The sequence below is a fragment of the Polyergus mexicanus genome, unplaced genomic scaffold (assembly GCF_030449975.1).
Source record: "Polyergus mexicanus isolate NDT 795.1 unplaced genomic scaffold, iyPolMexi1.0 SCAF_19, whole genome shotgun sequence".
Taxonomy (NCBI): domain Eukaryota; kingdom Metazoa; phylum Arthropoda; class Insecta; order Hymenoptera; family Formicidae; genus Polyergus; species Polyergus mexicanus.
In genome coordinates this window covers 3,980,062-4,007,633 of record NW_027223339.1, presented here as the reverse complement: position 1 = coordinate 4,007,633, position 27,572 = coordinate 3,980,062, and the positions used below count along the sequence as shown (strand labels likewise).

The window sequence follows — 27,572 nt, the reverse complement described above, 5'->3', positions numbered from 1 at the left end:
GCCAATTTGCTTGAGAACGTAGTTACTGCATTGGCCGTTATGACGGTATGGCGCTGAAACCAGTGAGAAAGACCAGTCTCGCCTTAACCCGGGCCATTGGCTATCTGTCTATTCATCTGTGACTAAAGTATCTATAATTTCATTTGTCGAAATCTAGTAAATCTGTTTACTTTTGTAATTTTCACCTCGTTTCAAGTACCGTAATAGATCGTGGAGGCCTATTACGGTTCTTGAATGAGTTTACTCACTTTTCACATTCTCATCTCGCGTTTGTTCGCCCAATTACAAATGTGTCAATTGAAACTGCAAGATCACTAGACACTTCCGGTCTAGTAATCTCACATTTTCACGCATTCCTTTGATATTGGCCGCGTTCAGCACAGAAAGCGCTCAGTTATCGTCTTGTCAACACTCGACGTTGATTTATTGGTTCTAAAAGTAAGAACCAATCACATCCGATTGCTACTAAGCGGTTTTCTCTACTGAACGCGACCATTGGCACCAAGCGGCAAATATTTAACCTTCCGTCGGACTATCACCAAAGAAAAAAAAATTAAATCAATTAAACATGAACGTAACGGATAAACAGAAAAAAGTAATAAATTACATGAAAGATAATCTATGATAATCTATGGAAATATAAAAATCAACTTGTAATAGGTCTCTGATTCGACTCTATATTACAGACTCGTATCTGTATTAGAGAGTCTTAAGCCTATCGCACAATGCAAAGGAACAAGGAATAACACAGGCAACAGAAATAACCACGTTTTACGTTATCCATTTTTCGTAACTGTTGCTTGATTTCACCTTTTTCGTAAACTTCGTGTTGAACTCACTCACGCGAATAAAAGTATTTTTACTAAATGAGATCAACCATAATTGGGTAAGTTACTTTCGTCATTTTCAATCCGTGAATCGTAATAGCCCTTGTCAAACGGGATGCTCCCGTGTAAACGTAGGCCTATATTTCGTTCAAATATGTAATGTACATTACTCTCTTGACTCTACGCATTCACAAAAAATTTCTTTACTAGTAATTCTGTCACGGACAGATCTTTATAATATAATTAATATGAAGGCCATCCCACGAAAGATTAGCACAAACGATTGCAATAGATCTCGTTGGAATATCTTACCTAACTATGACGATTATCTTATCAAAGAAAACGATAATATTGAAAGTGAGTGAGGATGACAGGCAAACAGTATGCCTCAAATATTTAAATTCCAAGAAATAATTTTTAATAGAATAAAAAAGAAAAATATTGCATATATTAATATCACGGACTTATATATATAATAAATTATATATTATCAGTATTATATATATATATATATATATATATATATATATATATATATATATATATATATATACATATACATACACAATTTTTATATATTGTATATATAAATACGTTAAGTGATAAAAATGTTATATAGAAGTTGAAACGGGAGATAATTTTGCGGGTATGCGTTACAACGGGAAGGACTTAATAACGATGAGGTCACGCATAGAATGTGAAATACGGCATATTGCGTTATTGAACGATAACCGCAAGTTATTAGGGTCGATTGACGAGTAACTCGATGTAAGGAGCGCGTAAAACATTTTTCGCCGTATGCGTGCGCGTATAAAGCCATGTCTCCGGCTTAATTGTTGTACTCGCTATTGGTGTTGCACGGACGATCTTATGTGTGTAAATTACTCCCGTACAAATGTCCGTTTGAGAGATTCATTCTCTCTACATAAATACTCACGTACTCGACGTTCCATTAATACTCGTACTTTGATCGGGCACGGGTAATAATCTGTCTAGTTTCTTCGACATTGGCGCGCATTTACATCTTTCGTTCATTTTCGAAATATAGATTTTGTGTGACATTATTAAAAAAAAAAAGATGTACACATCGAGATTTGTTGATTTGAAGTGCGGATTGTACTGTTTGCAAGAATAAGTTAAATAACTTCGCTGTAAGAACTTGGTAAGTTTGCTTTTTCTATCATAATTATTTTTTTCTCACAGTACCTGAATAGAAAAGAACTAAAAAATTTTTAATCTACTAACAAAATTTTTTAAATCTCTTGACTCGAAAATTTATATGTATAAAGTAAATCTATTCTTTTTCAGATTAAAATTTGCTTTTGAATATACATATTTGAATTTTCTTGCATATTCTTACGTACAATGCTCCCATCAGAATTTATTATATTCTTTAATTAAAATTTTTTTAGTTAATCTTTAATTACTTATGTATTTATATGACAAGTCGATAAGCAATAACTGCTGTATAATTGAGTAGAATTCTTTTATCATTTTAGCATAATTAATTTCCTTAATCTTTGAATTCACGAAATATAGCTAATCTAATAATTTTTTTTTAATTTTTTTGTAGTTTTACTTGTATAGGAAAGAATTTATTTTATTGTATGTTCTTATATATAATTAGTTATTATATCGAGAGTAGAATAGTAGAGGAGGTAATTATAAGAATATGTAGGTAATTATACAATAAGTATATATAGGTAATTATAAGAATATATTACAAATTTTCTTTTGTGATACTTAATTTTTAGGATTACATAAATTCTATAATATATAAAGTCCAGACAAAATATATTTTTCTATTTCTCTATATCCTTTGTACAAATCAGCAAAAAACAATGGAAAAATAGATATGTAAAAAAATAGTTATCTTCTATATACTGCTTTTAATTTTTACTAAGATGGATATCATTAAATATCAGCGGACGGGGCACACGCGATATTATACTATAATAAATTTTGTTTATTTATTCCGCGTTCTTACTAAATATTGTTAAACTCCTTATTTTTTTCTAGCAAGCGAGCAAGCAAGCAAATAAATAAACAAATCTCAAGGTATACATGTTATTTATGTTTATCTCATCAGCCGATACTTGAATGATAGCTCATTCATCACTCTTCATTCATCTCGTTCAGCGATTCTGCGGTCAGCATAATTTTATGAGACAAGTCTTAAAAAATAATATCTTCATATCATTTATATGCTGTTCTCGATCAGATTACTATTCAGGGTGTCCCCCCAATTTAAATGGCAAAACTTCAGGAGCGTACAGGGGACCGAAAAGCTAAGACAGAAAGTTTTTTAGAGGTTTGCTCGTTTTTGCTCCATTTTGGAGAAAATCACGAAAAAAACAAGTTTTCGTTTTTTGCTTATTTATTTACATATTATTTATGTTATTATCTATTTAATGCAGATATTGTTCAAAATGTTGCCCTCTTGCAACAATGCAAGCATTACATCTAACACTGACTTCATTAATTGCAGCTAGATATTGTTCTAGTGATATTTGGTGCACTGCATCTACGATTCGGTCTCTTAATTGCTCTCTTGAATTGATTGGTACCGAATAAACTTCTTGCTTCAAGGTTCCCCATACGAAGAAGTCCATGGATATCTTATCAGGTAATCGGGGTGGCCAAGGTACTATTCTTCAACTGACAATGAGAGATTGAATTTTTGCGATTTTCTCTAAAATGGAGCAAAAACGAGCAAACTTCTAAAGGACTTCTTGTCTTAGTTTTTCGGTCCCTTACATGCTCTTGAAGTTTTGCCATTTAAATTCGGGACACCCTGTATAAACGCAATTTGTTGTATATTAATTTGTATCTATAGTCATAACATGTATATGATTATTTTCAGAAAAAATGCGAAGTGACAGTAGTTTGAATCAATTCAACGACGATGACTCCTTTAGTAGTGGACCATGCCCGTCGTGCAAATTGGCTATCAACAAGGAGACTGGTAGACTCAAGTATGTGCCAAGTTTTGCATTGTCTGTTTTCTACAACTTTCAGATTAAATTTCCCGTATTTTTATAAAGTAAGTGACTTTTTTTTACAATGCAGATGGTGTACTGGCGGAAGTGAAGCATCGCGTTTTTGTGTCAAACTAATGCTTCTGATACCCGCCGTATTGTTACCCATTACTATAGTGTGTATTGCTCTGTCGCATTTTCAAACTACAGCCAAAGTCTCCAAGCCGCAAACATTTCCCATCTACGGAATGCAGGAACAGGATGAACAAAAGATTAAAGATGACATCTCTTGGTGTAAGTTTTATGATCGCAAGTATATGATAGTTGTACAAACACCGAAACAAAATTAAAAATTTCCATTATTATCGATAAACATGCATGAGAATGGGAAAATTTGCAATTTTTACTTAACAATTACTACGATAAGATCAAATTTATTTCAATAATTAAATGGCATTTTGATGAAATATTGAACACATACAACATACACACACACAAGACATGATGCAATACAAAGCTAATTAGTTTTGTTATTATTTGCCATAATGATAAATGAAAGGCATATATGAAATAGCATACATATATAAAACATAAATCTCAATATTAATTAATCATCTATCAAATTAATCATATATCAAATTATATCAAATTGCATTATAAAAAAGGAGATTATAGTCTCTATATTTTGAATTATTCCATAATGCATAATGGAGATGAAAGACGTTAAATTGCAGGTTCTTAAAGAATATCTGTGAATGATTAATTTTACGTTATCAGCTACCAGTCGCAATGACGTAAAGCATAAAGCCGAAGAAACCGAAGACGAGGATCGAGTTTTACTTCCCGATATGAAAACGAGTTACGTACTTGTAGACATGCATCTTCCGCTTCGATCCGCGTTCCAGCGACGGAAGAGAGACATCGATAAGGTACATTATCTTCAAGCAAATTCAAAGCAATCTCAAACTTAGGTTTTAATTTGAAAATTTGAATTCCTTTTTTTTACTTTTCTTTCCTCTTTTACCGTCTCTTCATTATTCGTTCTTTCTTTTCTCCCTGTCCTGTTTCCATATCCTTAAGTTTACATTTATCTATGCACGGCACAAGCAAAAAAGTGTATTCCAAAAACGACTCTTTTCAGGAGAATCGCATGAGGGATGGCATCGAATCGGGCGATCGAGCAATGTCCTTACATGCATATTCAATTAATGGCAAATTGACAGATTCCTTTTTGAGAAGAAAATTAGATAGGAAAAATGATATGGCGGAAAGATCCTCTTCAGATAATGTAGATTATATCGAAGGAATAAAGGTACATAAGTATGATGATCTTGCGCTTCGGAAATTTAATAATACTCTCACAAAAGAATATTGGTAATTCTTATATAATTACCAGAAGCATATTTACTTAAAATTAAATTTATGAAACGTATTTTTAATATTTCTTTTAACTATAAATCTACTTTCAATATTTTCTTACGATATTATAAGAATTCATCCGAGATATTCGGTCATTTTTAATTTACAACAACTCTTTTTTTCTATGCATTTTATGGATGAAAGGATAATTTGAGGCTTGTGATTACTTTGATTGAAAAATTCGTTTATTTGTCATCAATGTTACATAGGTGAAGGATGATGACATAATCGGAATAAACAACGCGCAGAATGTTAATGAAGAACTAGATAATTTCTTAAGAGATTATTATCTAAAAATAGAAGTTGATGATACATATGAAAGTACTGGAACAAACGATCATCATTATTCCGAGTCAATGTAATGCTTCAATCAATATTGATCCGTTATTCTGATTTTATCTTTTTTAGATTTCAATTAGTTTTTTTAATCACACGCATGATAAATTCTTTAATATATTCTAGAAAAAATGAAGAGACGATACCATATTATAATAATAAATACGAGGGCATAGATATTGAAGAACAGTTGAAAGAGGAATCGGTTTTAAGAAAGGAAGATAGATTCTTTATTTTCACCAATGATACCAAAACACGGTTGTCAGTGGCTGATAGATATGATGCTATCGAGGATGACAAAATGCCTGATTTTCATACATTCTGGAAAGACGAAGGAAATATTAAAAATATCAGAGAGACTCGAGGTATATCTCGAAAATATCTCTTTTATAATTCCGCACTGTTATAATATTCATCGATAAAACATTGGCAATGTACCAAAAACTAAAAAGAGTTTATTGAATGTAGCACAAACAATGCTGAAATATATGGATAAGAGTGCAGATCCATGTAAGGATTTCTATCAATACGCTTGTGGTAATTGGGCAAAACTCAATCCTATCCCGAAAGACAAGGCTGGCTATGATACCTTTGAAATGCTGAGAGAATCACTGGATTTTGTACTCAAAGAATTGTTAGAGGAACCAATATTGTATAATGTCGATGAATTAGATGCTGATGACGCTACGGTAAAGGCGAAACATTTGTTTCAAAGTTGCATGAACTACGGTAGGTAGGCATAGACATTGCACAAGTATTTGCGCGAATTACTTAATATGACAAGAACGTGGCTAGAGATTTTGGAGCAACGTATGGAAAGACCACTTATCCAACTTGTGGACGAACTTGGCGGTTGGCCGATTCTAAGACCAGATTGGGACCCCGACAAATTTGACTGGCTTCTCTTGACCGCAAAACTTCGATTGTACAATAACGACGTATTAATTTCAGAATGGGTGGGTCCAGATATTAAAAACAGCAACAGATATGTCATACAGGTAACAGGCAACTTATATTATCGTGTTTTGCCGTAAGTATCAAAAAATTTCTTTTACAGTTTGATCAAACGTCACTCGGGCTTCCTACGAGGGATTATTTCCTTCAACCATCTAATGCGGTTTATCTAGAGGCTTATAAGGATTACTTAATAAAGATTGCAACTTTACTCGGTGCATCTTTAGATAATGCGACCATGCATGCTGAAGAATTGATTGATTTCGAAACGCAGCTCGCGACAGTAAATTCATTATTACACTATTCATTATTATATTTGCATATATATCATGCGCAATATACATTGTATATCGCACACGATATACATATTATACAGGGTATCCGATAATTTTTGATATATCCGAAGTATGAAGATAGATTGGGTCAAACTGAAAAGAGTCCTGTACTATTTTGCGATTTTCGTAATAATTATTGAAAAATTAATTAAAAAAGATCGACTAATTCGCGTAAGTATAACCGCGCGGTGAGAAAAAACAGCCTGATATGAGCGGCATCGATATGTGGTTGCTAGGATGCGAGAATCCATCATTATATGTACCGCTCGTACGCAACTGTTATCATTTGTAAAGCGCTCCTCCCAAAACTTTGTCACGCGCCTACTTTTGGGTTGTCTCTTCTCGCTGCGCGCTTTTACTCACGCGAATTGGTCGATCTTTCTTAATTAATTTCTCAATAATTATTACGAAAATTGCAAAATGGTACAGGACTTTTCTTCTCAGTTTGAGTTAATCTACCTTCACACTTCGGATGTGTCAACAATTATCGGACACCCTGTATATAGTTTTGCTCAGATTTTTGACGCTATAATTGTTGGATTTCGTAGATTACATCATCATCTGATGAAAGACGAAATTTTTCGGAGCTCTACCAACGAATGAGTATAGGTGAACTGAAGACACTTGTGCCGCAAATTGATTGGCATCGTTATTTGTCGATCGTCTTGACTCGACAAGTAAATTTTTCTGAGCCAGTCGTCGTCTTCGCATTGCCATACATTCAAGATTTAGTTGTTTTACTTTCAAAGACACAACCTAGGTAATATACTTTATAATTTCCGCATTTTTTTATATACATTTCGTATTTTCAATACGTAAAACGTTAAAAACAATTCGTTACTTTTATAGAATAGTGGCAAATTATCTTTTATGGAGATTTGTGCGGCACAGAGTAAACAATCTAGATGATCGTTTCCAGGAGGTCAAACAAAAATTTTACCACATTCTATTCGGTAGAGAGCAAGCGCCATTAAGATGGAAAAACTGCGTAACCCAAGTCAATTCCAATATGGGTATGGCGGTTGGTTCAATGTTTGTCAAAAAATATTTCGACGAAAATAGTAAAAACGATGTGAGTATTTCCTGAGAGAGTAGCCATAAAATTAAAGAAATATAGATATAAAGGGTGGAACATTAAAAATGTTACAAGTTAATATTGCTGAAACTGAACGAGATTTGAAAAAATAGTTTATTTCGACATGTTCAGTACAAAGGGGAACATCATATAATGGAAACGATTATTTTATGAGTGGAGACGTTGAGGACATTTCAAAGTCAAATTTATTTTTTTTAATGCCACCTATTTTTTATTGCATATCCTTATAATCTTTCTTGAGACCTTTTTCAAAACTCTATAATAAAGTATTTTTTCATTAAGTATTTACTGAGTTATTTTATATCCTATTCTGACATATTTTGATATAAAATATAAAATATCTCGTAAAATATTTAGTTTTCGATAATCTTACCGTAATACTTTTATGTACAGAATAATGAGACGAATCAATTAGTACAAAAAAAATAATTATTTTTTAGAAAAAGTATGTAATTATTTACAATGTATGGTTTTTTTAAACAATTATTTGTCTTTTTTCATCGATTGATTCATCTCATTATTCTGTACATAAAAATATTACGGTAAGATTATCGAAAACTAAATATTTTATGAGATATTTTATATTTTATATCAAAATATGTCAGATTAAGATATAACCCAGTAAGAAATCACATCGAAAAGACGGCTATTAAGCGTCTATAGATGTTTATAGACGTTTAATAGATATCTAATACACTATAAATATTTTTTCGGTCGGTATTTCGCACTGGGAAAATAATTCAACAAATACGTAATGAAAAAATAATATTTTATTATAATGTGTTGAAAAATTTCAAGAAGGACTATAAAAATATGTAATAAAAATAGGGTTTTATTTAAAAAAATAAAGTTAACTTTGAAATGTCCTCAATGCTTCTACTCATAAAATAATCGTTTCCACTATATGATGTCCCTCTTTGAACTGAACATGTTAGTATAAACTATTTTCTTCATATCTCGTTCAGTTTCAGCAATATTAGCCTGTAACACCTTAGTGATCCACCCTATATATACAGGATGAGTCATAAGTATGTTTTAAAACTTCGTGAGCGTGTTCCTAGATAAAAAGTATGAACAAATATTCCTATAAACTTTAGGCCGAAAATGCTTTGTTATCGAAATAATGAATACAAATAGGTATTAGAAGTAATAACTTTATTTAAAAATTTCAGATGGGTATATTTTTGTTTATAAGAGATGTTGAAAGTGTACACTGTTACAGAAAATTGATAAATCAATACTAAAACTGCCTCAAATATATTAACTTGATTGTAGGTACCTTGTCTCTTACTGTACTCAAGTACAGAGGTTTACATTAAAACCTCCTTTCTATTTCTTTTAATGAGTTCTAGTAGCGTGTGCTAGGGATCGATTGTGTATCTTTGAAACAAAGTGAAAATTATAAAAGTAAACAAATTTACTAGATTTCGACAAATGAAATCGTATAAAAATATATAATAGATATGCTCTAATGAATTTAATCATTTTTATAATGTTCACATCGTTTTAAGATACACAATCAACCCCCTAGTAAACAAACACTATCCCAGATTCAAAACACTAGAGACACAACATCATGGAAAAAAAGAATCTGATCAGTCATTATGAAATCTACGAGAGGGCTACATAATAAGTACCCGTGTTAGAGAAGGAAACGCATTCTTTTTTTAATTTTTTTATCTATTTCTCAACATAGTCTCCTTTCAGCTCGATACACTTAGTCCAGCGACATTCTAACTTTTTTAAGCCATCCAAAAAATATGATTTGTCGAATTCTGCAAAATTAGCCTCTGTTTCGGCGATGATGGTTTCAGCAATATCTGATGGTAATCATCGAAGGTGCATGGTTCTTATGGCATGCAACTTCACTTTAATTTCCTCATACGTCTTCTCATCCAAAAAAAGGAATCGAATCATTGACGGATATTGTTCTTTTTCCATGGTTGCAAACAAACACAAACTTGTCCACTTTCAACAGCTATCAAAGCAAAACTACTCGATAAATCTGACCGGAAATAAGTTGGCGCTGGAAGTGCATCCTTTTTAATAATTTATAGCTCAAATGATTGCTCCTTAATTGCTTTGTCAGAATCCACAATTGCTCCCCTTTTAAAATTAATAGTTTTTGAAATATTTACAAAAAACGTAAAATTTATTATTTTTACTCAAAAACATATTTCCAATAGTTTTCTGCAACTATATCCAGCATGAAACGATTACTCTTTTGTCGTGTTCTTGCGGGTTCAACAGGCGGTGCCGTAATCGGAAGGATTGCTCTAAGTATAAATTTCTACACTTCTTATTTATTGCTCGCGTTTGAGAATCACAGTTACAATGTTTTCTACTCGAGCGCTGGAACGAGAGAGAGCAACTCGAATCCTCTTCGTTCTCGAGCCGCTGCCGCGAGCTTGCGTTCCTTCGGCGATTTCCCGCCTGTAACGCGCATGTATGTTAATCTAATCACGCGCGCTATTTGATCGCATATATAACACTTCTTCCCCTCGTGGAAAGAAAACTTTTTAAAGGAATAAACGAGAAAGGAAATGATTTAAGGTGCGATATAGCTGCCGTAACCTTTAGGCAACACCCGATTTCGTATCGATTTTCGAGGCGTCGCTCTTTCTGAAATTCCTTGCTTATTTTCGCCTTCTCGAATTACATGTGAGTTTTGTTTAGATGCATCTTTGTCCGCATTAGTAATATTTCCCTGATCTTGCGGTTTCTTTACTTCGTTTTGATCCCTATGTTCCACAGGTGCTTCAGTTTTTTCCGGTGGATTATAATTATCTCTTCCGAATCCTTGCGCTTTTGTGGAACATTACCGACCTTTTGTATTTGGTCAATATGGCGTTTCCAACATTTGTCATTGTCTAGACGGATCATATAATGTAACAAACCTATGCGTTTTCCGAAAACCCATTTCGCTTGCCCGTAATAATTTCTACACTCCACTCTTTCTACTCCTTGAAATTCACGTACCTTACATAATTTCGTATTATAATTGTTATTATTCTCATTTACTCCATTTGTGTCTGATAACAAAGTAGTTAAACGGGTACGTAACTTCCTATTAAACATCTTTTCCGCCGGCGACATTCCTGTTGTAAAGTATGGCGTTGTTCGATAATGGAATAGTATTTGCAATACTGCCTTTTGTAAATCCATGATGGATACTCTATTATTTTGAAATTTCTTTTTTAACGCCGTTTTTAAAGTTTGTACGAAACGTTCTGCTTGTCCGTTTGTCGCCGGGTGAAAAGGTGCTGTGGTTTTATGTATAATGCCATTACATTGTGAGAAATGCGCAATTTCATTTGATTTGAAATGTCGACCGTTATCTGAAACAATTATTTCCGGAATTCCGAATGTGGTGAATATTTGCCTACATTTTTGTACCGTCGTGTTACTTGTCATATCTTTTATAATGAAAACCTCAGGCCATTTCGAAAAAGCATCCACCAATACAAAAAAATAATGGCCCGTAAATGGTCCTGCATAGTCGATGTGTACTCGCTGAAAAGGGAATTTCGTCGGTTCCCTTCATATGTTTTTGTTTCTCAAGGATTATTCCGCATCAAATTACAATTTGTACAATCCTTCGCCATATTCTCGAGATCGTGGTGAATGCGTGGCCACCAAACGTATTGTCTCGCAACTGTTTTCATTTTAACAATGCCTGAGTGTTCGCTATATAATTCTTGCAACACCCTACTTCTCAATTTTTGCGGTATTATCACTCGACAGTCTCGTAACAAAATATCTTTCTGATAGCTAAATTCATCTATTGGTATATTGAATCGATCGCATGGCTCTAACGAGCTACCTTTTTGTAATGCTACTATTAACGCTTGTAATTTGTCGTCTTTGCTTGTTTCCGCCGACAATTCAGAACGTGTAATCGGTAGTGAGTCGATTATATTTATCTCCAAATTGTCAACCACATCATGTTCATGTTTGTCTTCATGCGTAATCGGTAACCGCGATAATCCGTCCGCGTTTCCATGTTGCTTTGTATTTCTATATTTAACCTCATAAGAAAACCCTTGTAAGAAAATAGCATAATGCTGCATTCTTAAGGCGCTGTGTGCCGGTAAAGCCTTGCCGGGCTCGAAAATTTTCGTAAGCGGACGATGATCAGTGTACAGCACAAAATGGTTTCCGAATAAATATTGATAGAATTTTTTAACCGCGAAAATAATTGCATATGCTTCCTTATCCATCTGTGAATATTTCCTCTGTGTACGTGTAAGCGATTGTGAAACGTATTGAATCACCCGTTCTGAATTGTCGGGCTTGGTCTGTGATAGCACTGCTCCCACACCGTACGCACTTGCATCGCACGCTACTATTAATGGTAATTTAGGATTCTAATGTGCTAAAATCTTTTCGCTCATAAATGCTTTTTTTTGCATTCCGAAACGCGACTTCGTACGCAGTATTCCATTTGAACGGCAACGTTTTTCCTTGTTTACCTTCTAACAACTTATATAACGGGTTTAAAATTGTACTCGCATTTTGTATAAAACGCCCATAATTCATCATTCCTAAAAACGCACGTAATTCGGTAGTATTAGTAGGTCGACGCATCTTTTCAATAGCCTCAATTTTTGCCTTTTCTTTGTGAATTCCATTTCTATCAATGTAATGGCCGCAATAGTGTATTCCTCCCTTAAAAAATTCACATTTATCTGTATTGATTTGTATATTGTATTCGCTTAGTCTAATAAGTACTTGTTTAAGCCGCTGTAAATGTATTTGATCGGCCGGACCTGAAATTTTTATATCATCCAGGAACACCGCTACTCCGGGAATATCTTTTAAAATGTTTTCTATTTCTCGCTACCAAATCACCGGTGCCGAAGCATTACCGTATAATAAACGGGTACATTTATATAGACCGCGGTGCGTGCTTAACGTGAGCATCTCTCGATCGTCAGGATGAACCTCCATTTGCAAGTTTGCTTGTTTTAAATCAATTTTTGAGAATTTATCTCCTTCTGCTATTGTATAAAATAATTCATCGAGGATTGGCAACGGGTGTTCATCTACGAGTAGGAACTTATTTAAAGTGACGCTGAAATCCCCACATAACCGAACTGTTCCGTCCTTTTTTAACACGGGCACCACGGGAATGGCCCATGCCGATGTGTTAATTTTCTCTAAAATTCCGGCATTTATCAATCTTTCTATTTCTTTTTCCACTAAAAGCATTAACTTGAATGGTAGCTTTTAAGAATATCGGGCGCGTATTTTCCTTAACCGTTAAACGCGCTTGAATTTCTTTGATTTTTCCAGAGATCGAATCTAATCCCTGCCTGTACTCTTGTAACATTGTCTCTACTTCCTTCGAGGTATCTGTGTACAATATGTTTAACGTATTCAATAACTGAACTTTTAATTGTCTAATCCATTCGCGGCCCATTAACGGTTCTCTTTCTGTATTAGTAATATACATATTTAATGTTTTTATAACATCTCCGTAACATATTTGTACTCTGACAAAACCAACAACTGGAATTGTAGTTTTACAGAAAGTAATTAATTGTAAACCTGATTTTTCGATGCGCAAACCGGAACAAAATAACCTTGCAAAAGCTTTACTTACGATAGTGACCGCTGCCCCGTTATCAATTTCGAAACGTAGCTTTCTCCCTTGCAAAATTACCGCAGTATAATATTTCTCTCGAAATTTACCATGTTCCGCCTGCGTCGACAAAATCTCACCTACTTCATTTGCCGCAACCTTATCCTTCCTCTTACACACTTTTTGTAAGTGCCCTTTTGTACCGCAACTCCTGCAGGTAATGTTCCTATCTAATGTACACTTAGTCGCTAAATGTTTATCGCCGCATCTAAAACAAATAATATTAACATCATAACCGTTAGCCGATGATGAGTTAGCATTGCTACGCCTTTTGTTTACAAACGCGCTTGACTTTCCTTGAAATTTCTTCTTCGCTACAGTCCGTTCGTTTCTCTTGTGTAACGATGAGTTTTTTTGATTTATGTAAGCCACGTTTGCGAGTCCAGCCTGGATTTGATCAACGTCCTTTTCTGATAATTCCATTGCCGTTGCCATTTCTACTGCCTTCTCGAACGTTAAATCCTTCGTTTCAAGTAAACGAGATTGAGCTCGTTTGCTCAATAATCCAAAAACTAATTGATTCCTTAAAGCGGTCTGTCGATACTATCCAAAATTACAGTTTATGCTTAATTTGTGTAGCGCAGCCACAAATTGTTGCACTGCTTCGCTTTCACTTTGCTTTCTCTGATGAAAACGATAATTTTCTGCAATTTCGAGAGGTGCAGGTGCGTAAACTTCTGCTAATTTTTCCGTTAAAAAGTCATACGTTCTTGTATACGGATCCACTGGAACTAACTTATCACAAATCATATCAAAAGAAACTGATCCGATGAAATGTAGTAAGTAAGTAACTTTTTGTTCGGCCGGGATCTTGAACACTGTAACGGTTCCTTCAAAACGTCTGAGCCATCGTTTCCAATTTGTTACGGTTGAATCAAAAACTTCTATGGCAAAATTGCCGTGTACTACCGCCTCCGCCATTATTGCAACGAATACATTCAACCACCACTTGTAATTTTTGTAATTGACGTACTCACGTGCTCGCTCTCTCGTTCCGTAACCTTTCACTTGGTTATCGCAAAAAAAATGCGTTCTGAAATTTGTATTATCAGAATCCCATTCTCGTCGCCAAATTGTCGTGTTCTTGCGGGTTTAACAGGCGGTGCCGTAATCGGAAAGATTGCTCTAGGTATAAATTTCTACACTTCTTATTTATTGCTCGCGTTTGAGAATCACAGTTACAATGTTTTCTACTCGAGCGCTGGAATGAGAGAGAGCAACTCGAATCCTCTTCGTTCTCGAGCCGCTGCCGCGAGCTTGTGTTTCTTCGGCGATTTCCCGCCTATAGCGCGCATGTATGTTAATCTAATCACGCGCGCTATTCGATCGCATATATAACATCTTTAATTACTCCGTATTGCTTCATTATTATTTTCATGATTTATTGCATTTTTCATCAAAAATTAACAAATTAATAATTTTCCAAGCGACGCCGTCGCCACCTATCGGCCGCCTATCGGAACTATATGGCTCAGCAGCCAACGGCGAGAATATTCAAACATAATATAACAGCTCTATTGTCTATAACTATATCTCAAAGAGTTTAATCAACGTTTCTTATTTATTTTTCGATAGAATAATTGCATCTCGCTTACTCTATTATGATATTCGCGATCGCTCCACTTGTATAGTATAATTAATCTTTTTATGATATATGGTATTAGCAAAAAAAATCAATAATTTTCTTAAAAAAACATATTTTCCGTAGTCTATTGCAAGTATATCCAATATAAAATGATTGCTCGTTAATTGCTTCATATTTAAGATCGTCTTAAGCTCGTATCAGACTATGCATTGAAAATTGGGATTCAAGATTCAAGATTGAAATTTGACCAATCAGAACAAAGAAATTTTAATCCTTTTTGTTCTGATTAGTCAAATTCCAATCTTTAATCTTCAATCTTTCATTTTCAATGCATAGTCTGATACGGACTTTACGCGTTGTTCGTTGCCGTCGTTAGACAGAACCAAACATCACGTACCATTTCAATACGTTAAAGCCATTGCACGTTCAAAAGTTTTAGTCGTAATTGTAAGGCCGTAAGCAAATTGACAAATCACAATCAAGCATTCGAAATGTAATAAGAATGTTTGAACTGTGATTGGTCGATTTGCTTACGGCCTTTTTTTGCTTGCAATGGTCTTAAGTCCGTATCAGACTATTGAAAATTAAAGATTAAAAATTTGAATTTGACTAATTAGAATAAAAGAAACTAAAATTTCTTTGTCTTGGTTGATCAAATTTCAATCTTCAATCTTCGATCTCAATCTTCAATGCGTAGTCTGATTCGTGCTTTAAGGCTGATATTACATTCATACGACACAATGTTTGTGTATGTCGGATATATCAATTGGCAATCAGATGGAGAGATCTTAAGCGGGGAGCACACACTTTTGCATAAGCGCGTAATCACAAGCATAAGAAAATTGATTGGTCCATTTCGTTATGCATAACGAAATTGACAAATCAATTTCCTTATGCTTATGATTATGCGCTTATGCAAAAGTGTGTGCTCCCCGCTTATCTCGATAGAAACTCTAGAAATTCTCTATTTTAATGTTAATTTAAAAAATACAAATTTAATGTTAATAACTTCAAAAGAGTACGCAATATGACATCAAAAACTATATTCATTGCTCAAGAAGGACCAGCAAATGCCTTAAGCCCATATCAGACTACGCATTGAAGATTGAGATCGAAGATTGAAGATTGAAATTTGATCAATCAAGACAAAGAAATTTTAGTTTCTTTTATTCTAATTAGTCAAATTCCAATTTTTAATCTTTAATTTTCAATAGTCTGATACGGACTTAAGACCATTGCAAGCAAAAAAAGGCCGTAAGCAAATCAATCAATCACAGTTCAAACATTCTTATTACATTTAGAATGCTTGATTGTGATTGGTCAATTTGCTTACGGCCTTACAATTATGACTAAAACTTTTGAACGTGCAATGGCCTGTTGAAACATGTTTGGTCGTGTCTAAGGATGGCAACGAATAACGCGTAAAACCCGTATCAGGCTATGCATTGTAAATGAAAGATTGAAGATTAAAGATTGGAATTTGACTAATCAGAACAAAAAGGATTAAAATTTCTTTGTTCTGATTGGTCAAATTTCAATCTTGAATCTTGAACCTCAATTTTCAATGCATAATCTGATACGGGCTTAAGACGATCTTAAATATGAAGCAATTAACGAGCAATCATTTTATATTGGATATACTTGCAATAGACTACGGAAAATATGTTTTTTTAAGAAAATTATTGGTTGTTTTTGCTAATATATCATAAAAAGATTAATTATACAAGTGGAGCGATCGAGCAAGCGAGATGCAATTATTCTATCGAAAAATAAATAAGGACATTGATTAAACTCTTTGAGATATAGTTATAAACAATAGAGCTGTTATATTATGTTTGAATATTTTCGCCGTTGGCTGCTGAGCCATATAGTTCCGATAGGCGGCCGATAGGTGGCGACGGCGTCGCTTGGAAAATGATTAATTTGTTAATTTTCGATATAAAATGCAATAAATCATGAAAATAATGATGGAGCAATATGGAGTAATTAAAAAGTAATCGTTTCATGCTGGATACAGTTGCAGAAAATTATTGGAAATATGTATTTGAGTAAAAATGATAAATTTTGTTTTTTGTAAATATTTCAAAAACTATTAATTTTGAAAGGGGAGCAATATTGTGGATTCTGACAGAGCAATTAGGAGCAATCGTTTGAGCTATAAATTATTAAAAAATATGCACTTCCAGCGCCAACTTATTTCTAGTATAAATCTGTCTGAAATTTTGACAGGCGTCATTCGAAAGATGGCGTTAAAAAATGGTATACAGATTTTGAGTCAATGGCGCTATCAGTCGTTAAATACGGGTACTTATCAGCCCTCATATTTGTATCCACATTATTTCGATAACGAAGCATTTTCCTAAATGTTCATACTTTTTATCCAGTAACACACCAATAAAGTTTTAAAATATATACTTATAACTCTCACTTATATATATGTATATATATGTATACAGAGTGGACCAGTAATTCATGTCACCTCGAATATCTTCGAGTCTAGAACAGTTACGAAAAATTTTTTCCTACAAAAGTTTTATAGTTTTAAAGAGGCCATCGAGTGGTAAAATCATGGGTACGAAATGGTAAATTCGTCGGGGTGACGGTGCTTCGAAGATTTCAAAGTCAACTCCACTTTTTTAAATGGAACTCCCTATTTTTCATTGCATATATCTTGTAGCTCCTCTCGAGAGCTTCTCAAAATACTATAATAAAGTATTCTTTCATTGAGTACTTTTTGAATTATTTTCTATATTAATCTGACATATTTTGATAAAAAAATTAAAATATCTCGTAAAATATTCAGTTTTTGATAATCTTACCGTAATACTTTTATGTACAGAATAATAAGACAAATCAATTAGTATAAAAAAATTATTATTTTTAAAAAAAAGTATGTAATTATTTACAATGTATTATATTTTTTTAAACAATTATTTGTTTTTTTCTTTATACTAATTGATTTGTCTCTTTATTCTGTACATATAAGTGTTATGGTGAGATTATTGAAAACTTTTCGAAGATATTTTAATTTTACAAGATATTTTAATTTTTATATCAAAATTTGTCAGATTAAAATATAAAATAACTCAAAGTACTTAATAAAGAAATACTTTATTATAGTGTTTTGAAAAGATTTCGAGGTTAAGCACCTATGTGAACTTAGCACCCGACTTTAATAAAAAAAATTTTTCATACATGCATTCGATTACGCTCGGTTTGTACCCGTTTGTACCACTTTTTATTTTGTTTGTACCTCAAAGGGGTAAAAGTTACAAGAGGTTAAAAAATCATCAGCACCCCGCTTTGAGATACAGTAATCTTCCAAATGCCATTTGATTAAGCATTGTTTGTACTCGTTTGTACCGCTTTTCATTTCGTTTGTACCCCTACGGAGGTGGAAATACGGAATATTAAAAAATCGTCGAAGGGGTAACTTCGCCATTTTTAAAGATATTCGAAATCTGTAAACGGGTGCTGTTTCGTAATCGTTTGTACCCGTTTATACCGCTTTTCGTTTCGTTTGTACCCCTATGGGGGTGAAAGTACTGAATTTTCAAAATAAGAGTAAGAGCTATCTCTGCCATTTTTAGAGATATTTCAATTCTCCAAACGGGTGCTGTTTTGTAATCGTTTGTACCCGTTTGTACCGCTTTTCATTTCGTTTGTACCCCTACGGGGGTGGAAATACGGAATATTAAAAAATCGCCAAAGGGGTAACTTTGCCATTTTTAAAGATATTCGAAATCTGTAAACGGGTGCTATTTCGTAATCGTTTGTACCCGTTTGTACCGTTTTTCGTTTCGTTTGTACCCCTATTGGGGTGAAAGTACCGAATTTTCAAAATGAGGGTAAGAGCTAACTCTGCCATTTTTAGAGATATTTCAATTCTCTAAACGGGTGCTGTTTCGGAATCGTTTGTACCCGTTTGTACCGCTTTTCATTTCGTTTGTACCCCTACGGGGGTGGAAATATTGAATTTTCAAAATAAAGGTAAGAGCTAACTCTGCCATTTTTAGAGATATTTCAATTCTCTAAACGGGTGCTGTTTCGTAATCGTTTGTACCCGTTTGTACCGCTTTTCGTTTCGTTTGTACCCCTACGGGGGTGAAAGTACCGAATTTTCAAAAAGAGGGTAAGAGCTAACTCTGCCATTTTTAAAGATATTCGAAATCTGTAAACGGGTGCTGTTTCGTAATCGTTTGTACCCGTTTGTACCGCTTTCCGTTTCGTTTGTACCCCTACGGGGGTGAAAGTATCGAATTTTCAAAATGAGGGTAAGAACTAACTCTGCCATTTTTAGAAATATTTCAATTCTCTAAACGGTACAAACGGGTACAAACGATTCCGAAACAGCACCCGTTTAGAGAATTGAAATATCTTTAAAAATGGCAAAGTTACCCTTTCGACGATTTTTTAATATTCCGTATTTCCTCCCCCGTAGGGGTACAAATGAAATGAAAAGCGGTACAAACGGGTACAAACAATGCTTAATCAAATGGCATTTGGAAGATTACTGTATCTCAAAGTGCTGATGATTTTTTAACCCCTTGTAACTTTTACCCCTTTGAGGTACAACAAAATAAAAAGTGGTACAAACGGGTACAAACCGAGCGTAATCGAATGCATGTACGAAAAATTTTTTTTATTAAAGTCGGGTGCTAAGTTCACATAGGTGAGGTAAGCTACAAGAATGTGCAATGAAAAATAGGGAGTTTCATTTGAAAAAGTGGAGTTGACCTTGAGATCTCCGAAGCGCCGTCACCCCGACAAACTGTGTTACCACCATTCGATGGCCCCTTTGAAACTATAAAATTTTTGTAGGAAAAAATTTTTCGTAACTATTCTAGACTCGAAGATATTCGAGGTGGCAAGAGTTACTGGTCTACTCTGTATATTATTACTACTGCATATGAGTTGAGAGGACATGTTTTCTTCATTAATAGACATTATGGATGACTCGAGAGATACAGCGATCATTTAGAGAATTACTTGATAGAACCAGTTGGATCGACGATGATACAAAGCGTTTGGCGACTGAGAAAGTAAATGCTATGTCGCTAAGAATTGGTTATCCAGATTTTATCCTACAACAACATCTATTGAATGAACGTTACAAAAATGTAAAAAAATATACTTTTTTTTATATAAAATATATATATACATATATTTCATAATAGATATTATACTTAATATATATATACATGGTGTACCGTAAAGACCGGATCAACGCTTAAGGATATATAGATCATTTTAAGACGATTTTTCCTCAGCGAAAAAGTCGAGAAAAGTCATTATTTTTTACAAGTTTTCAATTTTTTCCATCATACATCTTTGTAACTAAACCTTAAATTAAAATTCTCTCTTTTTATCAAAGTAAACTCTATTTGGAATTTACTAAAGAATATGATTTTAACTCTCTATAAAGTTTATTTTACAAAAAGCCCTTCTTTTTGAATCGTTTATAACACTGAAATTATTGATTCCTCGATATTTTTGCTGAAGAAAAATCATTTTAGAATTATTTTAGGAATCTAAGCATTGATCTGGTCTTTACGATACACCCTGTATATATGTATACATATATTGTATATAGAACGTACCATTTTAAGTGATGCAGCTGAATAGCTCTTAAAGTAAAAAAGATTGGAAAAAGGTTTCAGACAAAAGTTGCATGATTTTGAAAGGACCACATGATAAAAATATGGACTTGATCTTGAGTGACCTTTTCAAAATCAGATCAATGTGATCGATATTTTCTTAAATAGAACCCCCCATTTTTATTGTATGTTCTTGTAGCTTATCTCGAGAGCTTTTCAAAACACTATAATAAAGTTTTTTTTCATTAAGTACATTTTGAGTTATTTTATATCTTAATCTGACATAATTTGATATAAAAAATAAAATATTTCATAAAATATCTAATTTTCGATAATCTTACCGTAATACTTTTATGTACAAAAATAATAAGACAAGTCAATTAGTTAAAAAAAAAACAAATAATTGTTTTAAAAAATACATTGTAAATAATTACATACTTTTTCTTAAAAACAATTATTTTTTTATACTAATTGATTTGTCTCATTATTCTGTACATAAAAGTATTACAGTAAGATTATCGAAAACTAAATATTTTATGAGATGTTTTATTTTTTATATCAAAATTTGTCAGATTAAGATATAAAATAACTCAGTAAATACTTAATGAAAAAATACTTTATTATAGCGTTTTGAAAAGCACTCGAGATAAGCTATAAAAATATGCAATAAAAAATGTGGAATTGCATTTAAGAAAATATCGATCATATTGACCTCACCTTGAAAAGGTCATTCAAGTTCAAGTCCATATTTTTATCATGTGGCCCCTTTGAAATCATGCAACTGTTATCTGAAACATTTTTTCCAATCTTTTTTAGTTTAAGAGATATTCAACTGCATCACTTAAAATGATATACCCTGTATACAGGGTGTCCCAGACCACCCATACACCCCTTTTAAAATGAAAATAAATGGCTTTTATCATAAACCGCGGATATTTTTTAAATAAATCTGGTATGCTCTATCGAATGGTGATATTTTCAACTTATGATTCCGACCGGAAATACGCCATCCGGCCCGGAAGTTGAATTTTTTAAGGAAAACATAGTACTTTTTAATACAGATTCGAATTGTACGTGAAATAACCTGCGGTTGGCAGCAGTCGAGAGTAAAAATAAGAAACTTTTGTATTAAACGTTTTTTCTGAAAGTGCCTTTGTCAACCTTAAAATTGATCTTGAAAGTAATTGTGATGAAATTATGAATTTACTTTTAAGATCAATTTTAAGGTTGACAAAGGCTCTTTCAGAAAAAACGTTCGATACAAAAGTTTCTTATTTTTTCACGTACAATTCGAATCTGTAATAAAAAATACTATGTTCCCCACAAAAAATTCAACTTCCGGTCCGGATGGCGTATTTCAGGTCGGAATCAAAAACTGAAAATATCACCATTCAATAGAGCATACCCGATTTACTTAAAAAATGTTCGCGATTTTTGATAAAAGTCAGTTATTTTCATTTTAAAAGGGATGTACGGGTGGTCCGGGACACCCTGTATATACAGGGTATGCCATTTTAATGTATTCACTAAAATATATTAAAATCTATAAGTTTAACACAAAAATGTTTTAAACAAAAGTTGTATGGTTCAGACGGGGACACATGATGAAAATATGAACTTGACCTTGAATGACCTTTTCAAGGTGAGGTCAATATGATCGATGTTTTCTTAAATGGAAGTTCCCATTTTTTATTGCATATTCTTGTAGCTTATCTCGAAAACTTTCCAAAACATTATAATAAAGTATTTTTTCATTAAGTATTTTTTGAATTATTTTATATTTTAATCTGACATACTTTAATATAAAAAATAAAACATCTCGTAAAATATTTAGTTTTCGATAATCTTACTGTAATATTTTTATATACAGAATAATGAAACAAATCAATTAGTACAAAAAAAATAATTATTTTTAAGAAAAAGTATGTAATTATTTACAATGTATTTTTTAAAACAATTATTTGTTTTTTTTTATACTAATTGATTTGTCTCATTATTCTGTACATAGAAGTATTACGGTAAGATTATCAAAAACTAAATATTTTACGAGATATTTAATTTTTTATATCAAAATATGTCAGATTAAAATATAAAATAACAAAAAATACTTAATGAAAAAATATTTTATTATAATGTTTTGGAAGCTCTCGAGATAAGCTGCAAGATTATGCAATAAAAAATGGGGACTTCCATTTAAGTAAACATCGATTACATTGACTTGATCTTGGAAAGATCATTCAAGGTCAAATGCATATTTACATCAGGTGTCTTCCTCTGAACCATACAACTTTTGTCTAAAACAATTTTGTCTTAAACTTATAGATTTTAAGATATTTCAATGGATACATTAAAATGGCCTACCCTGTATATACGAGGACTGACAATTAAGTCTGTAGAAAATATTTATTACAATTATAGAATACACTTATTCGTTATTTAAAAGCGTTTTCGAATGAACAGATTAATCTAACCTAGATCAATTATTCACTATATTTTACTATGAATTTAAACCTTTTATTGGCAGAGACGATGCAATGACGTTATTAATCGCTCTCACAGCTACTACCTGCTACATCCGAAATCGCTATAATAGACGGTTCCCTTTAAAATAGTCCCTTCCTGAAACAATGCACTTGCTCTGATGTTTTTTCTATTGCAGGAAGCAGTCTTCAAAATCATTCTCCGTGAGGTTGTTTAGAACACGCGTCAACTATTCCACCTCCGTTCGTGACCCCCAATGATGAATTTTCATGTCTTTCTTGATCTAGAGGAATAAAATAAAGTCGGTGAAGGTCAGATCGGGCCCCTCTGACTTTTTTCTATTCCCCAAAATCAAGAAAGGCATGAAGGATTGTCATTAGGGGTCACGAGCGGAGATGGAATAGATGACATGTGCTCTAAACATGGAAAATGATTTTGAAAACTGCTTCCTGCAATAAAAAAAACATTGGACCAAGTGCAGTGCTTTAGGAAAAAATTATTTTATGGAAGACCGTGCATTAGATAACGAATAAGTGTGTTTTGTAATAAATTTTTCTACGAACTTAATTGTCAGTCCTTGTATATTCTGTCCAGCGAGAGAATAACCACGGTCTGCACATGGGCGGGCAAAATGCGGAGAGCGTGGCGCGCTATTCGGTACCATAATTAAAGTTATATAAAAGAAGGTTAAGTCATTATATTTAATGTATGTATTTATTTGCTCAATCCATAATGCATTGCAAAAAGCCGCGAAAGCTAATAACATAGACTGCGATTGGGAAAACGCTAGAAATATTTTGAAGCATTTGATTGACCAATCAGGACAAAAAGAGTAAAGATTTATTTATTCTGATTGGTTAATGCAATACTTCTAGCGTCTTCCCAATTGCAGCCATAGTTTATTTTATTTCGCATCTCTTTTCAATATTTAGCATTTTTTTTCAATAGTGACTACGTACAATCAATTCTTTATATTGCATTATGGATTGCGAAAGGCTCATAATTTAACCATCTTTTATATAATCTTACCGTATATATAAATATGGCACGTCCGGGCTCAATTATAATTTCAATGTGATATAAAAAATTGAAATCGTTATAATATATTTAAATTATACAGTTGAATGTTTATGATTCACAAGATAATTAATAATAATAGTATATTTTTATTAGAGATTGTTCATATTACGGAGAATTTTAGATTTTGGGGAACTTTGTGCACACTTTACTAGCAGAAAACAAAAAAAAAAGAAAACAGTATGGCAGTGTGGAAGGGAACTTTCTAGCGTTTCGTGAGCAGAGAACTGTCCGAAACGAGCTTTCGTGCGATCCGTGGTTGTCCTGTCGCTGGACGGAGTAAAAAACGTTCGACAAGTAAGTGACCAAACGAAAGGTGGAAATAGATTGACTCAAAATGAGTCGAAAAATCCTGAACCATTTTTTTATAACGCTTAAGAGGATGCCGGACCGTCCTGTTTTACCGGCCATAATAATTATATATTTGCTTAATACAGGGTGTTTCAGAACAACCTTCCATCCTTAAAATGACATATTCCTGATACGATTCTAAGATGATTTTTCATTTACCAAAATTTGAATTAAAGCGTAATTTTTAAGTTATAAGCAAAAATAGTCAGCAAATCACGCGTCGAGAACAGAAGGCAGGCAGGAGCGGCGCAACGCGCCGCAGCTGACCGTCCAACGCGTTATTATCACCGCATAAGTTGCTAATTATTTTCTTATAACATAAAATTATGCTTTAAATAAAATTTTGGTAAACAAGAAAATGTCTTAGAATTACATCAGGAATACATATTTCTTAAAATAACGTCACTTTAGCGAAAGTTGTTCCGGATCGTCGCTCGTCGAACGCTGCAATCAGCTGGTTGCTACACGCGATGTATGTATGGTGGAATGTGTGCGTAAAAGGAAGGGAGACACAGATAGAGAGAGAGAGAGAGAAAGAGAGAGAGAGAGAGAGAGGACGAGGAAGAGAAGGAGGGAATGAGGGAGAGACGTTTATACACACGCACGCACGTACGCATACACTTCTTTTCTCGCTCTCTTTCTCTCTTTTATACAACACTCATACACCCTCTCATTCAGTTACTCATTCACGCATTCACTCACTCACCTGCTCACTCACAGCGCAGAGAATCTTCATGCTACGTATTGTCGTTAACTGCTGCACGATTATTATTTAGCGACGGACCGCGGAGACTGCGCGATCACATTGTTACGTTGCCTAACGATGCGAAAAACGCGACATGTACCGTGCAAGTTGCGACGTGCGTGTGGCGCGTGGCGCGTGGTTGACGCAAGATAAGACGAACGATCTTCTAAAACCTTCGCATTACGAATGCGATAGAAAACATAAAACGTATAATGACGTACTTAAAAAAATTAATTATTTATCATAATTAATAACTATTTATAATTATAATAAATAATTATTATTTTAAAAAGCATGTATTATACGTTATTACGTTTTCGAAATTATTGCATTCACGATGCGAAAGTTTCAGTCAATCACAAGATCGCAAGAATAATGTAATTAATAAATTACACTTGGGAAAATTTATTTTTATTCTGCTCAAATCAAATATTTCAATGTTAAAATGTATTGGTCGCTCTGAAAAGAGCGGGTTGATTTTTAAAAAATTTTAGAGCAGATGCTTGAAATGCCCGCCATCCATCCTAATGCAAGCTCTCATACGTTTTAATCATACAATACATCAATACATACGACCAATATATTTTAATGTTGGAACATCTGATTTGAGCAGAATAAAAATAAATTTTCCCAAGTGTAATTTATTAATTACATTATTCTTGCGATCTTGCGATTGACTGAAACTTTCGCATCGTGAATGCAATAATTTCGAAAACGTAATAACGTATAATACATGCTTTTTAAAATAATAATTATTTAGAAATAGTTATTAATTATGATAAATAAGTAATTTTTTAAGTACGTCATTATACGTTTCATGTTTTCTACCGCATTCGTAATGCAAAGGTTTTAGAAGATCGTTCGTCTTATCTCGCGTCGATCACGCGCTACGCGCCACACGCACGACGCAACTTGCACGGTACATGTCGCGTTTCTCGCATCGCTAGGCAATGTAACAATGTGATCGCGCAGTCTCCGCGGTCCATCGCTAAATAATAATCGTGCAGCAGTTAACGATAATACGTAGTATGAAGATTCGTTACGCTGTGAGTGAGCAGGTGAGTGAGTGAGTGCGTGAATGAGTGACCGAATGAGAGAGTGTATAAGTGATTGATTGATCTTTATTAGCTTTCTCAGCTATTTGTAATACAAATCTAGTTTACATTAATTACAATATACTCCTTTAACATTCGCTTAAACGGCACAATTCTTTCATTCCGCTTTATTTCAGCTGGCAAGGCGTTATACATTTTCACTCCTTCGTAAAACATACTCTTTTGCGCACTCCTTGTTCTGCGATATTTTATTGCAATATCCCCAGCTTGTCGTGTTTGCCTTTCACTCTCATTTCCCACAATTTCTAACCTATTTCTTAATTGCTCCGGTAACATGTTCCTTAAAACCTTAAAAATAAATATACACACATTATAATATAGCCTCTGTTTTATGGACATAAACTGCAGCGCTTGCAGCATACGCTCCACTTTGGTATGTCTATCACATTGCAATATGATCCTCATGGCCCGGTTTTGTGCTTTTTACAATTTACTCAGCTGTGTTTCTCCTATATCAATTAACAGCGTCGCACAATACTCAAAGTGAGGTGCTATAATTGTCTTATATACAATACATCTAGTGTATGCCGATATATAATTACCTATTCTATTCAAAACACTCGTTTTTTTCCCTATTTTCTTTAGCATATAATCACAGTGGTCCTTAAATCGTAGTCTATCGTCAATAATTATGCCTAGGTATTTCATTATTTCCACACGTTCAATCTCAGTTCCATCCAAACATTTCAATGTTATATTACCTCACAGTTCTTTTCTTATACTTCTAACAATCATATATTTCGTTTTTCCTGCATTCATTTTTAATTTATTTATATTCATCCACTCTTCTACTATAGTAAGTGCCATATTCATTTTGCCCTCTAATTCCGCGCTGCTTTCTCCAGTTACATATATTAACGTATTATCTGCAAACATTTTTATACTACATCCTTCTGGACAGATTTTTATTATATCATTTATATATACTATAAATAATAAAGGTCCTAATACAGATCCTTGCGGTACTCCATATTTTGTGGTCATTAATTTAGACCATTTATTGTTAAATTGAACCTGCTGTGTTCTATCCTT

General features: G+C 33.4%; 2 protein-coding genes across 6 annotated transcripts in view; both read left to right on the top strand.

Annotated features, from left to right (window-relative positions):
* Nucleotides 1–27,572, top strand: part of LOC138941585 (THAP domain-containing protein 2-like) — a 140,212-nt gene that overhangs the window by 69,419 nt on the left and 43,221 nt on the right. The gene's annotated exons all lie outside the window — the stretch shown is intronic.
* On the top strand, nucleotides 1,644–24,891 carry LOC138941448 (neprilysin-4-like). 5 transcript variants are annotated; one of them, XM_070311125.1, is made up of 15 exons: nucleotides 1,644–1,989; nucleotides 2,847–2,885; nucleotides 3,691–3,802; nucleotides 3,897–4,099; nucleotides 4,583–4,734; nucleotides 4,947–5,117; nucleotides 5,434–5,582; nucleotides 5,687–5,925; nucleotides 6,029–6,289; nucleotides 6,356–6,558; nucleotides 6,618–6,797; nucleotides 7,398–7,609; nucleotides 7,699–7,921; nucleotides 20,118–20,294; nucleotides 24,426–24,891. In XM_070311125.1, exons 3-15 carry the CDS (start codon nucleotides 3,696–3,698, stop codon nucleotides 24,546–24,548), a joined length of 2,400 nt encoding a protein of 799 aa, XP_070167226.1. In that variant the 5' UTR covers nucleotides 1,644–1,989; nucleotides 2,847–2,885; nucleotides 3,691–3,695; the 3' UTR covers nucleotides 24,549–24,891. The 5 variants fall into 5 exon arrangements, with proteins under 5 accessions (XP_070167226.1, XP_070167223.1, XP_070167225.1 ...); XM_070311122.1 differs by having other exon boundaries at nucleotides 24,454–24,890; XM_070311124.1 differs by lacking the exon at nucleotides 2,847–2,885 and having other exon boundaries at nucleotides 1,644–1,807; nucleotides 24,454–24,890.